Source organism: Oryctolagus cuniculus, chromosome 8 (genome assembly GCF_051225735.1).
Source record: "Oryctolagus cuniculus isolate XC-2025 breed Fujian yellow rabbit chromosome 8, ASM5122573v1, whole genome shotgun sequence".
NCBI lineage: Eukaryota > Metazoa > Chordata > Mammalia > Lagomorpha > Leporidae > Oryctolagus > Oryctolagus cuniculus.
Window position 1 is genome coordinate 142,970,018 of NC_142874.1, and position 15,622 is coordinate 142,985,639.

Sequence of the window (15,622 nt, forward strand, 5' to 3'; positions counted from 1 at the left end):
CCAGCTATTCTACGTCCAAGGCTACATATACTTATGTAATTGCAATCGGGACAGGCAATTGTGCTACTGTCGGCACTGCACTTCATTTCAGAAACTTCCTATTCTCAAAGCCCTCCATGCCCTCCTTGCTACCTGTACCACATGAAACGGAACAGGTCAAGAAAGTGAGCAAGGCATTGTGGACACCAGGGAAGTGCAGAATGTGTACGTAAAGCTTAACAGATGCACGGAATTCCCTGGGATCCTGAGACTAACAGTTTGATTTATAGTCTACAGCAGTGAATTGGTTTGTGGATTCACAAAGGGAGAATTCCTGTCCACAGAGCCACAAGTAGTGACACTGAAGGTGCCTGGGGGCTTCCACTTAGACCACTGAAGGCCACCAAGTCACCACAGTGAGATGGGCTCCATCCCTGGGGAGCGGGTCTGGGGGCATGGGGGTGACAGACAGATGGCATTAAATGGCCCCTCTCCATCTTCTCCGAAGCAGGATGACTTTGCCTATACTAAAACTGGGGTAGAAATCTTTGCTTGAAATTCCCCCTTTGCTTCCTCACCACTAACGTAGGAGAAACAGGCACAGAGGCACTGACAGAATGCGTGCCTTCTCACCTTGCTGAGCCCTGGCTTTCTGTCCGTAACAGGGACAAAGGCACCTTGCACACTTACATGCGTGTGTTTATACTTCTCTTCCTTTTCTTCTATTTTTACAGTAACCTGAAGGGGCTTTCCTCTGGTACTTTTCCCAAATCCCATGGCTCTTACAGCATTCCAGATTTGGGGTTTAATATGAGTTCAACACAAAGAGCAGCTCTGTAGGGTGCTAAGAGTTGACAGCCACGTTTTGGCAAAATGGGTAGAGATGGCACTTATGGTTCCTCAAATCCAGCTCAATACCCAGGCCCAACGGGGCAGAGACAGAGCCCTTGCAACAGGCATAGGAAGAAATTGCCGTATGAGCGCCTGCTCCCTGAAGGCTGGAGGTTCTTTGTTTTTTTCTTTTTCTTTTTCTTCTTCTTTTTTTTTTTTTTTCTTTTTTGCCACTTGTGGCTACTGTTAAAGTTCTCATTAATTAAGGAGTACAATTTTGAGGGAAGGGGAGGTGAGGAGGAGGAGTGATACAGCTTTCTCTTCATCCTAAGTTTTACTAGTGGCCTTCCTAACGTTTTCCCCTGTACACTGAGCATTAGGGTGGATTTATAAACATGCTGACTGGTTTTATTTGGCCAATTTTAAACAGGCCAAGGACAGAGAAGGAGGAGAGATGGCCAAGAAATCTCTGACGTCCCTGCTGGCCCCAGCGTGCCAGGCGCCCGAGAGTCCCCGAGAGTGCCCGTCTGTCTGCAATGGCTAAAATCAAACTCTGGTGTCCCAGCTTCATCTTCAAGGGCATTTCAGCACTCAGAATCCTCATATAGCAACAGGGCACTTTCCAAATTTTGAGGCCGTGTTGGCCAAAAAAGCTGTGCCAATCACCACCTCTGAGTCCCGCAGGCGGCGATGACGTGAGGAAGGCAGACTCCAGCTGGGCGGGGTGAGGCTGAAGACAGGAGCCTGGCTCGGGAGGGGCGGTGGAAACAGGCTGAAGCAGGACTGTGCTGTGACGCAGGGGCACCCGCATGTTCGGCGTGTCCTTCCATTAGCCAGGCCTTTGGCAAAGGGACATTTGCCGTGTCTCCTGGGATTCTGTCCATGGGGACAGCAGCACCATGTCTCTCCCTGGGTCAGGTTCCAGGGCCCACTTCCACAGCTAGATCTGTCCCAGGATAGAACTACCAGGTGAAATCCTGCATATAAACTGGCTCCATGGACCACAGCAGAAGCCACTTGGGGACTCTCCTTGGCACCCACGGCTCAGGCCGTCCTGCTGGGTGCTGACTGAGCTGGCACCTTTCTGGGTTTCTGGCTCCCTGTAATACCGTGCAAGCAAAGCAAAACATCTCAGAGAGCTGCACAGATGGCCCTGGGTGACCGGAAGGTTCTACAAAGGTGTGACTCTGAGCTGGACAGCAGCGGGTCTGTGCCCATCACCCACGCCACTGGATGGGAGCAGAGGTCACAGGGTTTACACGGAGCGAGGGTCAGTAGTTGAGTTCTTTGTGATGCTGGCCTCTGTCCTTTGGGGGGCAGTGAACTGTGGTTTTTCCGTCCCCTGTGTACCTTAGGGTGGTTACATCTGCACATTCAATGTTGGGGCAGGGACACGAGTGCCCGGCACAAGTGTTGGGAGCATGGCGAGCCGTGCCGGGCAGGTGGGCAGGTTTGGCCCGCCTGTAACAGCAGCCCTGAATTTACACCTCGTCTATTTTCAGCCACCCTGTCAGCCAGTCGTCCAAGCCCGAGATTCGACAGCAGCAGCACAGTCAGGCCTTGCCTGGAGAAGCTCGCACACAGCGCCTTTGCTCCTGGGGCTTCTCACGGGTCCGCAGACCATGGCCATGCGGCTCCCAGCGCGGCTCTCCCTCCTGGCTGTGCACCCTATGCCAGCGGGAGCACTCTGTGCCCGGCACACCAAGGCACGAGGCTTCCCAGCACATCTTCCGCATGCGGCTTTCCCAGCCAGCGTCCTGGGGTCACTTTCTCACTGGGTCTTCCTGTGCCCCTTTCCCCAGCACTTCCCGGCCAGACTCAGGAGTCTAGCTCAGGCGGCAGAGACTTTGCTTGACCCTGGCTGTCCCTGGGGGTCTAACTCAGAGGTCAGCCAACTACTGCCCATGCGCGGTAGTGAACAGTCTGAGAGCTGAGTATGTATTTTTAAATGGTTGTAAAAAAAATCCAGAAAAGATTGCAGGAAAATGAAAATAATGAGAAATTCAAATTTCGGCGCCCACAAGCAAGGCCGAGCCTTGCGTGAGCAAAGCCGGGCCTGCGGCTGCGCAAACATGGTCCCTTTAGCGACACGCGCAGGTTTCTAACTCGCTCCCCAGGGCCCAGGAGGAGACCCATGGCCGAGAAGGGCTGCGGGCGGCCTTCTGCCGCGCCTTTTCAGCCCTGGACTACACTCAGAACGTGCACGGACGCTGCTGTTTCATGTGGAATCAGAGTGTGGCACGGGTGTCACTATGCAAGGGCGGGGAACCCGAGTCCAGTTTAGTAGAAGGTCCCTTTAAAGACAGGGAACTGACATTTCCAAATCGCATGCACTACCTCATCCCATCTTAAAGCCATCCTAAAACCCCGGGGTCCAGAAAACCACAGGCTGCACTTTCTCAGCAGGGTGAGTGAGGCTGAGTGAAGTCGAGTCTTTGCTTGGGGCCCCCAGCACCAGGGTTCTAACAGGGACTCGTCTTAGAGCCCTGTCCCCTGTCCCTGGAGCGCATTTTCTTTCATTGGTTCCCCTGGTGGGAATCCTGCCCCAGGAGCCGCTTCCAGGGCACGCCCACGGACCCCTCCTCAGAGGGTGCAGAGTGGTGTGTGGCAGCTGCTTGTGGTGTCACCTGGGGACAGTGCATCCTGCACACGGGAGCACAAATGGGGCGCAGCAAAGGCCTGGAGTCATTTTCCTGTGCGGGTTTGTGGGGTCATTTTCCTGTGCTGGTCGGTCAGCAGGCTTTTAAATCCCGAGTTTCCAGTTTTAGTTCTTAAAGGAAGGGGCTCAATCAAAGGACTTACAGAGCCATAGATATGGTGAGATAGAAACATCTTAGAAGTTAGTGCAGCTGCTGAATTTTACAGATGAAGACATCAGAGCTTAAGTAAAAAAAAAAGGAAGTGATTTTCTGGAGTCCAACATGAACTCATTCAATGGATAATGATAGAAAATGAGGAGATCTGAGCAAATTTTGATTAGGTGAAGAAGTCTGTGTTCCTCTCAGCAAATCTGTGTAATTTTTGATTCCTCTGACTTTTGATTGTAATTTAATAATCCAATCATCAGTAGAGTATATTAAGTTTATTTTGAATACTGAAATGGACTTTTAAAGAAAAGAGATAAAGCTTAGCAAATGATCTTTGCAGCATGATCTGATAAAACTGGATCTTCCTATCATCTTGTTTTAAAATGAAAACTTTGTATAACTTAGCTAAACAGTTCAAAAGTCAAGTAATACCAAGGAAACTATTTTTCCCTGTGAAAAGGCACACAGTTTACATGAGCCAAATTTCTCCCTCTTTATTTGCAATAACAAAAATAAACTGAAGCCCTGACATAGTTGTAGTATTTTTATTCCTAAAGGAAAAAACAGGAACTTTCATTGTACTTTAAAGTTAAAGTTATTACCTCAGATATTTTGCCAGCTTAGCGCCGCGAAATGAGTTTCAGACAAAAGAGCTCGAGAGCTCTCTCTAGGAAATACTTAATCAGGGTGGGGCCTGGGCCGGGCCCAGGGGTGCCGAAACCGATCGGCTTTCCCAGGGGGCTTCTGCAGTCTACAGCCTGGCCGCACCGCAAGCATTAGGCTCGGCGTTTTCCTGTTCCCTGGCTAGTGACCCCCCTACAGGAAGATAGCGGAGAAGCCAGGAGGGCGGAGCAGCTCCCTGCACATGTCTGGCTGCTCTTATCAACTTATCATATAAGGAAAGGAAAGTGATTGATTCGGATACTGACACTGTAGAATCTGGGGAAAGAGAAACAAAGCTGCAGGAAGGCTGCTCTCTCTGAGGCTGCTGCAGCCCTCCTGGGTGAGCCAGGCTGCTCGTCCCGCTGCAACCTCAGTTTACTGCATGCCGGGAGGGACAGCAGCATTAAAACCAACTTTGCTCCTGGAAGAGGAGGGAAAAGACGGACTTTCCTTAATGGGCTCAGCCATGGTAGCATAGCCCGGCGTTTCAGACGGCAGCTGAGGACTCTGGGCTCGCGAGTGCCAGACGCTTGCTAAGCTGGTGGTTTTATTGCCCAAAGAAAGGGAGAATGTGGCGGATTGTTTTCTTTAGCCTGAGCTGTGATCTTGTCTTGGCCGCAGCCTACAGCAACTTTCGGAAGAGCATGGACAGCGTGGGGAGGAAGCAGTACCAAGTGCAGCACGGGTCCTGCAGTTACACGTTCCTGCTGCCTGAGACGGACAACTGCCGCTCTTCCTCCAGCCCCTACGTGTCCAACGCTGTGCAGAGGGACGCGCCCCTCGACTACGACGACTCGGTGCACAGGCTGCAAGTGCTGGAGAGCATCATGGAGAACAACACGCAGTGGCTGATGAAGGTAGGAGAGCCCGTCTGTGGTCCAAGCGAGGCAGAGCGCAAGCGGGTGAGGGCGCAGGTAGCCTGGGATGGAGGATCTTTTCTTTTATTCCAAGTAGTCATGGGGTGGAACGTGGAAAGGATTTTTTTTTTTTTTTTGCAAAGAATGCGGGAGTCAGGACAGAGACTCCTAAGTGAGAAATCTTTGCTGAGGAAGCAGAGAAGTGTACTTCTGCGTAAAACTGCTGCTGCGTTTGGGTTCTGAACACCCCCAGAGCAGGACGCTGCTCACAGGCACGCAAGGGAGGCTGTGAGCGCGAGCAGAGCAGAGCCAGGAAAAACGTGACAATCACGTTAATTGCTGATACCAAACGGATGGAGTCAAGTGCTTTACCAATTTCCTGAATTTATTTACGAAAACAGATTGTGACTCTTGGTAAATGAGAGGAAATGCAACACAGCAGCCCCTCGTTTCTCAGATCCCAAGGCTCGACCCTGAGGGTTGCTTTGCGTGCAGCCCCATGTGGGACCCTAATGCTCGAGGGATGTCATGATGAGATGGTCTGATAGTTTGTTCCCAGAGCTATGATCAACCCACTGTTCACAGACTTTATGGAGAGCATAACCGAAAGACGATATTGAAAGTTCTGTTTTTCCTTTCACGAATCATCATGTTCACAGAAAACCTCAAATGACCCTGGGATTTGCTTTATATGGACCATATGTACTCTAAGGGAAGTTTGAACAAAACCAGTGAATAGATCAGTTGTTAAATATTATAATGACGACAGCACATGACAAAGCTCACGCGGTGGAGAGTCTTTAAAGCCACATAAAACCTTTTACGAGTTGGTGAGCCTCATTCAGCACTTTCCCCCAGAACAGTGTAATTGTGTTCTCTGGCTTTCATTTCCCCCGTAAGCCTTCTGTCAGGGCACCTTATCTGAGTCGCAGAATAGGACTTGGCTCCTAATCTGTGTTTCTCATTAACTCCCCCATCTTCAGAGAGGAAGCGACTAAATTGCGCCTGAGTCTAAATGAATGAGTGTTCCCAGCGCGGCTGGTTATTATGACGAGAGGGGTTGCTCCCAATCAAAGAGCAGAAAACAACAAGAACTTACCCAAACACCCATCAGGAACAGACAATGTGATATGAAAGTCATTAGCAATGTGGGTAAAGTCGCCCAAGAGGGTCACTGTGCTCTTTAGAAATCTGCGGAAATCCATAGCTGTGCAAATGCAGTGTGCTAACCAGCAACGGTGTGCAGCAACACAGGTTCCCACGTGTGGCAGGCGAGCTGTGTCCGAGCCTCTGGCGACTCCAGCTTCCTACTTCCTTGTGAATTGCCATGCTCACATTCACCAACTCTCCCCACGGCTCCTGCGGCACAGAATGCCGGCCAGGGCTGGCGGCCCCGGGATTACGAACGCAGTAAACACCCAAATCTGCCTTTCGGGTCATCTCCAAAAATAAAGTCGTGAAACATAAAAGAGTTTGGCCAAGTGCTACACAGCTGGACTGTATCTGCTTCATCGAGCCCACATTAATGTATACCTGCAACCCCACAGGCAAAGCTCATGTTTCTTTCTCAGACAAACCACCCCTGCAACCAAAATTTCTTCCTTTCCAGGCTCAGTGAGTCAATATTTGAATAGTAGCACACTGGTATTTCCAAAGCCTTTCTTTAGCTGTTCAGCTAAATATCACCAGGGGCGACTTCATGTTTACCTGGCGCGGGCCCAGCCTGTCTCGGCAATGTGCACCTGAGAAGTGCAGATTTGGGCTTCTGGCTTGGAAACGAGAGCAAACAAACAAATACGAAACCCACTTGCAGTGATTAAATGTAACCTCTCCGCTTGTTTTTCTCTTCTGTGTTTTCTCACCTGAGATAATAAACACTGCTTTTCTCATAAGGAGGAAAATAACATTTAAGGGAATAGTAGATAAACCACATAATTGAAGCATCAGCATCGCAGCCTCACATGCAATTACAGATTGCACAGAAAGACAATTCTGTGGCTTTCATTGTTTTACATATTTTCTTTTAGGATGTTTATTTTTTTTTTTCATGTTTCCTTATCTCCTTTCCCCGACCAACCCAAAAAGAGCGAGCCAAAAAAAAAAAAAAAACCACCCAAAACCACCATCACATACCTGCCAAAAACCCTTTATGCTTTTTTTAAAAATTAAAAAGGTGTCAGGAGGGAAAACACAAACAAGGTTCTGTCTCGTTTAGGGCAGATGAGTTACTGGACTGTCCGGGAAGTCAGCACAGCCAGGGCACTCAGCCTGAGCAAGCTGCTGTGCACATCATCAAGGATCCCAAGCCGCCCCTTTAATCTGCAGGCAAAGGAAGTGTCAGATTCTGAATGAACACAGAGCAGTGTGAATGGAGCCCGCCAGGGGAGCCCCCATGTTGTGCAGTGGCCAAACAGGGACAAGTGAATTCATGCTGGTCTGTGCGCCAGACACAGCAGCGTGACCCCAGGGAGCACTCCATGCCATGTCCCCTTTAATCCTGCATATCCCAAACCTCTGTCCCAGGGACAACACTCCCAAACAGCCTAGCAAAATGCACTGTATTTTGCTGGGAGATCAAGTGTATTTTTTTTTCCTGATAAGAGGAAATATGGAAAGGAAACAAACAACTATTTCACACTGAAGAATGCCTCATATTTTATCAACAACTGCAAACTTCCAGCACAGTAAAACAGAAATATGAAAAACAGGTCTAATGCCTATTAAACTGATGTAAACATTTCCTCTGCCATCTTACTTAAAAAAAAAAAAACAAAACAATGTAAGTACAGGCTGGAAAATGTAAGCTTGAATCACAATCCTTATCTTTCTTTAGAAATGACAATAATGTATCCTTTTATAAGATATGAGAGATACTACTCACAATATATTTAAATTGGAAAAGTGCAAATTTAATAAAAAGTTTATTGTGCATCTAATGCAACATGAATAATATAATAAGTGCTTACTATAGGAGGGTACTTCAAAAAGTTCATTGAAAAATAAACTTTTAATTATTTTTTTTCTATAAACCTTTTGGAGCACCCTTGTATATAGTCCATAAAATATAATAAATGTGTTCTATATGCAGATATATTCATTTTCTATGGCCAAGCTGTCTCTGTTTATTAAATAGGTTGTCTGGCTTCCTGGGCTAACTCTCAGGTGTCCCCCTGTCAAGACACGATTATTTGCCTGCCCAGTCATGAACTAGGAGGTGGACTCCCATCATCTTACTACCTGTTGAGACACTAGATAATCCACATTTTTCAGTGCTGAACACTGGAAGTCTGCTGGTTTTGAAGCAATAGGACTCTTCACAGTTGACAGGCAGGTTGTGCTCCCAAAGCTGATCTGTAAAGCAGGTGCTACGCCGAGAAGTGGAAAGGATCACGCCTTGTACGTGGGAATCAGGTGCTGACAGAAATGCACAAAATCACCACAGTTTTCTCAATTTGCAATAAAACAACAGTTCAAAGCAAAACCCTACCACCATGTGGGTAATCTAAAACATAAAGCAAAAATATTATGAAAGTAAGACAGGGGTAAAGACAATAGGAAGTGGTTTCCCCTCCTCCTGATCTTCAGTTCCTTTCTCTGTGAGACTGGTACACAGAGGGCTATATGAGCCTTTTACTGTGACAAATTCAGCATCAAAACATACGACTCTCCTCCTTAAACCATGTGAAGTGGCATCATCCCACAGTCAGAGTCTTGGCTCAGAAACGGCATGAAAAGAGGTTAGACGAAAGATTTCACTTAGGGGAAAAAATAGCAAAATTTAGGAGGAGTAGATGAATTAAAGGGTTGGGAGGCCGTGTGTGTTGTGAGAAACAGAGAGGGAGGGAGAAAGAGAGAGAGAGAGAGAAGGTAGTTTATTAGTTTATATATTTTCATATCTGCTCATACAATGACAACAGGGCCCAGAGAGCTTTGTGCTCTCCTCATTGAGATCAAGGGAGAATATGCAATGAGTTACAAACAGGTATGGGCAGTGTGCAGAGCAGGTGTGCAAAACTGGCAGAATATTTGAATGTTACTCAATGATAATGACAACCCAGCACACAAACTATTCTCCCTTCTACCCTGTTTGTTTTATGTGATGGACCTGTGAAAACAGGATTGATTTGGGCAACCCATAAGGTCTAATTGAACAGGACCCATCTGGGGATACAATGCCTGCTATCTTTCCACTGCATTCCCCCTTGGTGATGAGATTGTCCTCCTGCCCTCCTAGGCTATAATGGACTTGCTCTTACACAGGGAAAGCACTCCACGTTCCAGTCCTGCTGTCTTCATGGCATATCAGTGGTGAGACCATGAGAAGGGACAGCACTCGTAGGGGCATGGCATGGAGTTACTTTAATGCACTCTCCACTGCTCACCTCCTTTGGTCCCAAGAACACCTCAGGGGTGCAGGTGTGGTGGCAGGTACAACCCCACGTACCTCTAAATCAGCGCCTGGCCCTCTGCACAGGCAGCCTTGTGTGGATTTCCTAGGGGCGCAGGTGTGGTGGCAGGTACCCCATGTACCTCTAAATCAGCGCCTGGCCCTCTGCACAGGCAGCCTTGTGTGGATTTCCTAGGGGGAATGCAAGCATGGCAAGGCACGCAGTCTCCCACAGGGCTGGCAGGATCCAGCACACAGCTGAGAGAGATGTGCATGAATATGGATTTGAGCTCAGGCACACACTATTTCTCAGTTCCCTCACATGGGTGGGTGATTACCATCACACCCACACCATCCTTGCTGGGGCGCTTCTGGTTCAGGGCAGGAGCCAGTAAGCTTCATTTATTTCTTTAAAAAATATTTACAGAGGGCCTGCGCGTGTCCAGGCTGTGTTTGCTGTAGGTGCCTGGGGTAAGTCGAGGCGGAAGAAATGCCTGAGTTTTGCCCAGTGGGGACACATGGAGTCACTGACCACACTGTCCTCAGCACAGGGTGTGTGGCAGGAGGTGGCTGGTACCACTTAGAAGGAAAATACATGCAGGGAGAAAGAAAACACAAGGTGAAGTGGGCCAGGAGTGTTGGAGACGGTAGGCGCCTTGGTTACTGCACTGAAGCCTCCTTTGTAGAAGCAGAATCACCCACAGCTACACCGGCCGTGTTTCCTGTTTACCCAGGCAATGCCTGGTCAGTGTAGAAAACAGGGCATACAAAGAATGCACAAAGTCCGTTACGTATAAATCCATTGTGTTGAACCCACACTCTGAGTATTTTATGTATATACATAACACCTATTATTTTGCTATTATGTATAAATCTGCCATGGTGAATAACCACTCTTACTGTTTAATATATAAACATATGCTTATTATGTTACTATTAAGGATAAATCTACAATGTTGAATAACTTCTCTTAATATATTTTTAAAGATTTATTTATTTGAAAGGCAGGGTTGTAGAAATAGAGGGAAAGACAGACAGACAGACAGACACACACAGAGAGAATCTTCTATCCACTGGTTCACTTCCCAAAGGGCCACAATGGTCAGTGCTAGACTAGGCCCAAGTCAGGAGGCAGTAACTCTGTCTGGTTTTCCCACGTGGGTACAGGGGTCCAAAGATTTGGGCCACCTTCTGATGCTTTCCTGGCACCGTAGCACAGAGCTGGACAGGAAGCAGAGCAGCCAAGACTCGAACCAGCACCTGTATGGGATGTCGGCATCACCAGTGTTTGTTTAGCCTGCTTTGCCACAATGCTCGCCCCAAATGTTTAATATGTACACATACGTCTACCATTTTAAAACATACTGTATATACTGTAATAATGAATATACACACCTATGGCTATGCAATAACTTTATTTTTATAAAATATAAAAAGGAGTCTAAGAGGGTTAGCAACTTTATCAACATCCCTAGTCAGTAAAGGTAGGGATCGCCACTACCCACGGGGCTCCTATAAGTAAGAGCGGTTATTCACCATGGCAGATTTATATGTAGTAGTATAGCAAGGGCAGATGTCCTGGGCCTGCCTGAGCACCTGGACCAGGTGGCTTTTGCAGAGGTAGAAAGTGATGGTGGTCAGGTGAGCCACACGGTTCTCTCTGTGGGAGGTTGGTGCCGGAGCTTCTGAGATAGGACACAGCAGCGGGGATATCTCGTATGTTAGGGAATGGCATGAAATCCCACTGTGTAGTTCAGAAGAGCAGGAACACAGCAACGGGGATATCTCGTATGTTAGGGAATGGCATGAAATCCCACTGTGTAGTTCAGAAGAGCAGGAACACAGCAACGGGGATATTTCGTATGTTAGGGAATGGCATGAAATCCCACTGTGTAGTTCAGAAGAGCAGGAACACATCACAGCGGCTTCCCTTCTCTCCCAGGGAATATGGCCAAAGATTGCCGATGGATGCCTGGAACCATGGACAGGACTGGCGCTGTGTGGACAAATGCAGTACGCTGTACATAACGCCTGTGACAAACCTTAGTTTATAAATTAGGCACAGGATATTTACAATGGTGACTACTACTGGTAAAGCAGAAAAACAGCTTATGATACCAAGCCAGTTGATGTGATGCTACTGTGTGACAAACGAATGGTGGCATACGCTGCCAGGACACACTCAACAAAGGGAGGACTCCCATGTCCCAGGAGGATAGAGCAGGATGGCACCAGATTCCATCACACAACTTGGAGTGGTATACAATTTAAAACTCATGAACTGCTTATTTATGGAATTTTCCACCTGATATTTTTGGACTGTGGTTGATCATGGGTAATTAAAATTGCAGAAAGCAAAACTAAGGATTGGGTGGTAGTGATTGAGGGGGTGGGGACTGTCGTACATGAGAACCGAGAGAAAGTCCATGTGAAAATTCTTGCAAGCCATATTACCTCCTCACGCCTTCTCTGGAAGTTGGTAGAGGGTAAAACCTTGAATATCGGAAAGTTAGCCAAGAAAATCCAGGTTCAGAGGAGTTATGTGTGGCCTCCCCTTTCCAGTATTCAAGTTTAAAAACTACTTGAGTACTTCTCCCATCTAGCATTCTGCAGATGGGTATCACCCAGAATGCCTTGACACTGGCAGTACATCAGTGTCTACAATGGGAAGACAGGGGTGGGTGTAAGGAGCCCGTGTCTCACACTGGAATACCAGGACTCCGTTCCCAGCTGCAGTCCTGGCAGGGGCAGTGTTGAGGACATCTGGGGAGTTACCTGGTGGATGGGAGCTCTCTCTTTTTGGTGCTCTCTCTCTGCCTCTCAAATAAATACATATAATTGTTAAAAATGAGAAGATAATGTAAAGCTGAAAGATTTGATGTAAATAAAAGCAGTAAAAAAAGTCATAGATGTTTCAGAATAGAAATCTCAGCAATTTATTGGGATTAAAATAATTTTTTTTAGTAAGGCCCTCCACATTCTGAACTAAAGGCCAGGTGTGCTGGTCAGCTATCTTTAAATTAATATTTTAATTAGCTATTTCCCCATGAAATTGCCTCTCTTTCATGTCGGAACCCTAACTTGCACCAGCTAGCTGACCACAGATGTGCAACCTGTGAAAACCTCATGAGAAGTGGACCTAATCCTTTCATGGCCAGCTAAAACCATTATCTCTTGCCACTCCACTAGAACCTAATTAAAACTTCTGCCAGTTCCTCCCCCACCCTGAGGGCTCCTCTGAAGGTAATTACTTTGCCTCAAACTAGGCCTAGCCTCTCCCTGTGAGCAACCTTTCACACGTCTGTGAATCACTTTTGTAATTTTCCCATTAGCCTGCTACAAAGTAGCAAGTCAATGTTTAATTTACAAAAATCAACCAAATTAAAAATACACATTAAAAATATTTATAAAGTGTCTTTTTTAACGTGTAATTTTATAAATTTTCATGGGATATGGAGTTTTTTTTTAAATATACTGATATATAGAAGTCTTGGGAAGTAGATTATTTTGTTGGATTGGTGCAGTCTCATAGAGAATGCATCAGTTTCTGTCTGCTGAGTATTTGTCAACATCATCGGCCTTCTGGGGAGAGAATGTTTCAGCCCAGGCTCACTGTGCACCTGTCAACACCTGCTCACATGGAAACATGCTTGTTGACAGGGAGCTCCAACCAGCCTGCCAGGTGGCTGATGCGGTGATGAGTTGGTCGATAAGACCTGCAGGTTCTCAGTATCCCAGGACATACATTAGCACCTTCATTGTGCTTGTTCCAGCAAATTCCCAGTCTGAATGTGGGTCTGCCTGCGAACGTCCCTAATGAACAGTTCGTATCCTGAAGGTGTTACACACGGAAGATTTCTAGTTCAGCTGCACGAAGCCTGTCGTGGCAATGCTCAACAACAAAGGGAAATATTTCTCATGAGACTACTGTTCACGAATGCACAGCAAGGAGACCATCCTCCTCGTGTCACTGGCTGCACTGAGTGTGGCTTTCTTAGGACAGCTAGTTTGATGTTAGTGTTCTGTTTGAAGAGGTGCTGAACAGGAACTGTGAAACTGCCTAAGCTGCTCTGCCTGAGGGTCCTGTCGTCCGAGGGCCCCAAGACCACCAACCAGAAGCAGAAAGGAGGAGGTGAAAATACTGAGATCATTTCAGGGAGCTTGTCAGTCTCAAGCTGGCCTCAGGAATTTGTCCAAACTGGAGCACAGGGTGTGATATGCCCTGCTCTCCCTTGCTCTGGGGAACACCTCTGTATATAACAAACCTTGCACACAATCAGATTCAAAGACACTTAATACAATAAAAATTCATGTTTACAAACAAAGTCGATGCTATTAGCATTAGGCAAGCATGCCTTTGAAGTTACCTTCCAGGATGCCAGTGTCTGCACTTTCAATCAGCCCTAGGGAGAGCTGGCTAGGTTTCTTGGTGCAACTTAGAGCTACAGAAAAAAAAATTCTGGCTGGGCAGGCGGAAGTCAGGAGCCTGGAACTCTGTCTGGGTCTCCCTCAGGGACAGCAAGGGCCCACGCATTTGAGCCATCATCTGCTGCCTCCCAGGAGCATTAACAAGAAGCTGGACTGAAAGCTGGGCAACTGGCCCCTGATATGAAATGTGGGTATCAGACACAGGATGCAGGCATCCCAAGCAGCAGCTTAACCTGCTAGGCCACAGTGTCAGCCCCTCAGGGACTTTTTTTTAAAGCAAGAGTAACCATACAGTGTTGGTCTAGGGACCACGTTTACCTTATTCAACTAAGTTAACTTCTAAAACCCCGATGTGTACTTCAGAAAGAGTGCAGTCTTTCTCTTCCATGCTGGTTTCCTTGTAGGCCACTATATGCTTCAAGTAAGACGATGAATTATCTAAGTACCCGGGAAACTGAGAGATGCTACACAACTGCAGGGATTGTAATGTTAACAACAGCACACACACACTTGCCAGGAGCAACGGCCCAGCTTGCATAGCTTCTGAGCTGTTCTCAAGGCCTATCCCCACTCTGTGAGACGATGGATTTCTTCCTTTCTTTCTTTCTTCCTTCCTTCCTTCCTTCCTTCCTTCCTTCCTTCCTTCCTTCCCTCCTCCCTCCTTCCCTCCTTCCCTCCCTCCCTCCTTCCTTCCTTCCTTACTTCCTTCCCTCCTCCCTTCCTCCCTCCTTCCCTCCCTCCTTCCCTCCCTCCTTCCCTCCCTCCTTCCTTCCCTCCTCCCTTCCTTCCTTCCCTCCCTCCTTCCCTCCCTCCTTCCCTCCCTCCTTCCCTCCCTCCTCCCTTCCCTCCTCCCTCCCTCCTTCCTTCCCTCCCTCCCTCCTTCCTTCCCTCCTTCCCTCCCTCCTTCCCTCCTTCCTTCCCTCCCTCCCTTCCTTCCCTCCTTCCCTCCCTCCTTCCCTCCTTCCTTCCCTCCCTCCCTTCCTTCCCTCCCTCCTTCCTTCCTTCCTTCCTTCCGTCCTTCCCTCCCTCCCTCCCTCCTTCCGTCCTTCCTTCCCTCCCTTCCTTCCCTCCCTCCCTCCCTCCCTCCTTCCCTCCCTCCCTCCTTCCCTCCCTCCCTCCTTCCTTCCTTACTTCCTTCCTCCCTTCCTCCCTCCTTCCCTCCCTCCCTCCTTCCTTCCTTCCTTACTTCCTTCCCTCCTTCCTTCCCTCCTCCCTTCCTCCCTCCTTCCCTCCCTCCTTCCCTCCCTCCTTCCTTCCCTCCTCCCTTCCTTCCTTCCCTCCCTCCTTCCCTCCCTCCTTCCCTCCCTCCTTCCTTCCCTCCTCCCTTCCCTCCTCCCTCCCTCCTTCCTTCCCTCCCTCCCTCCTTCCTTCCCTCCTTCCCTCCCTCCTTCCCTCCTTCCTTCCCTCCTTCCTTCCCTCCTTCCTTCCCTCCCTCCCTTCCTTCCCTCCCTCCTTCCTTCCTTCCTTCCTCCCTTCCTTCCTTCCTTCCCTCCCTCCCTCCCTCCCTCCTTCCGTCCTTCCTTCCCTCCCTTCCTTCCCTCCCTCCTTCCTTCCTTCCTTCCTTCCTTCCTCCCTTCCTTCCCTCCCTCCCTCCCTCCCTCCCTCCCTCCTTCCTTCCCTCCCTCCTTCCCTCCCTCCCTCCTTCCTTCCTCTCTCTCTCTCACTTTCTC

At 48.3% G+C, this 15,622-nt stretch overlaps 2 protein-coding genes across 5 annotated transcripts in view; one reads left to right on the forward strand and one right to left on the reverse strand.

Annotated features, from left to right (window-relative positions):
• MCPH1 (microcephalin 1) overlaps positions 1 to 15,622 on the reverse strand; it is a 248,593-nt gene that overhangs the window by 70,915 nt on the left and 162,056 nt on the right. The window lies entirely within an intron of this gene.
• The window catches only part of ANGPT2 (angiopoietin 2), a 58,576-nt gene continuing 47,177 nt past the window's right edge, over positions 4,224 to 15,622 (forward strand). For both annotated transcript variants that reach the window (XM_002720896.6, XM_008274180.5), the window contains exon 1: positions 4,224 to 5,137. In XM_002720896.6, the coding sequence (XP_002720942.1) occupies positions 4,850 to 5,137 (288 nt within the window). In that variant the 5' untranslated portion in view covers positions 4,224 to 4,849. The remainder of the gene's footprint in view (positions 5,138 to 15,622) is intronic.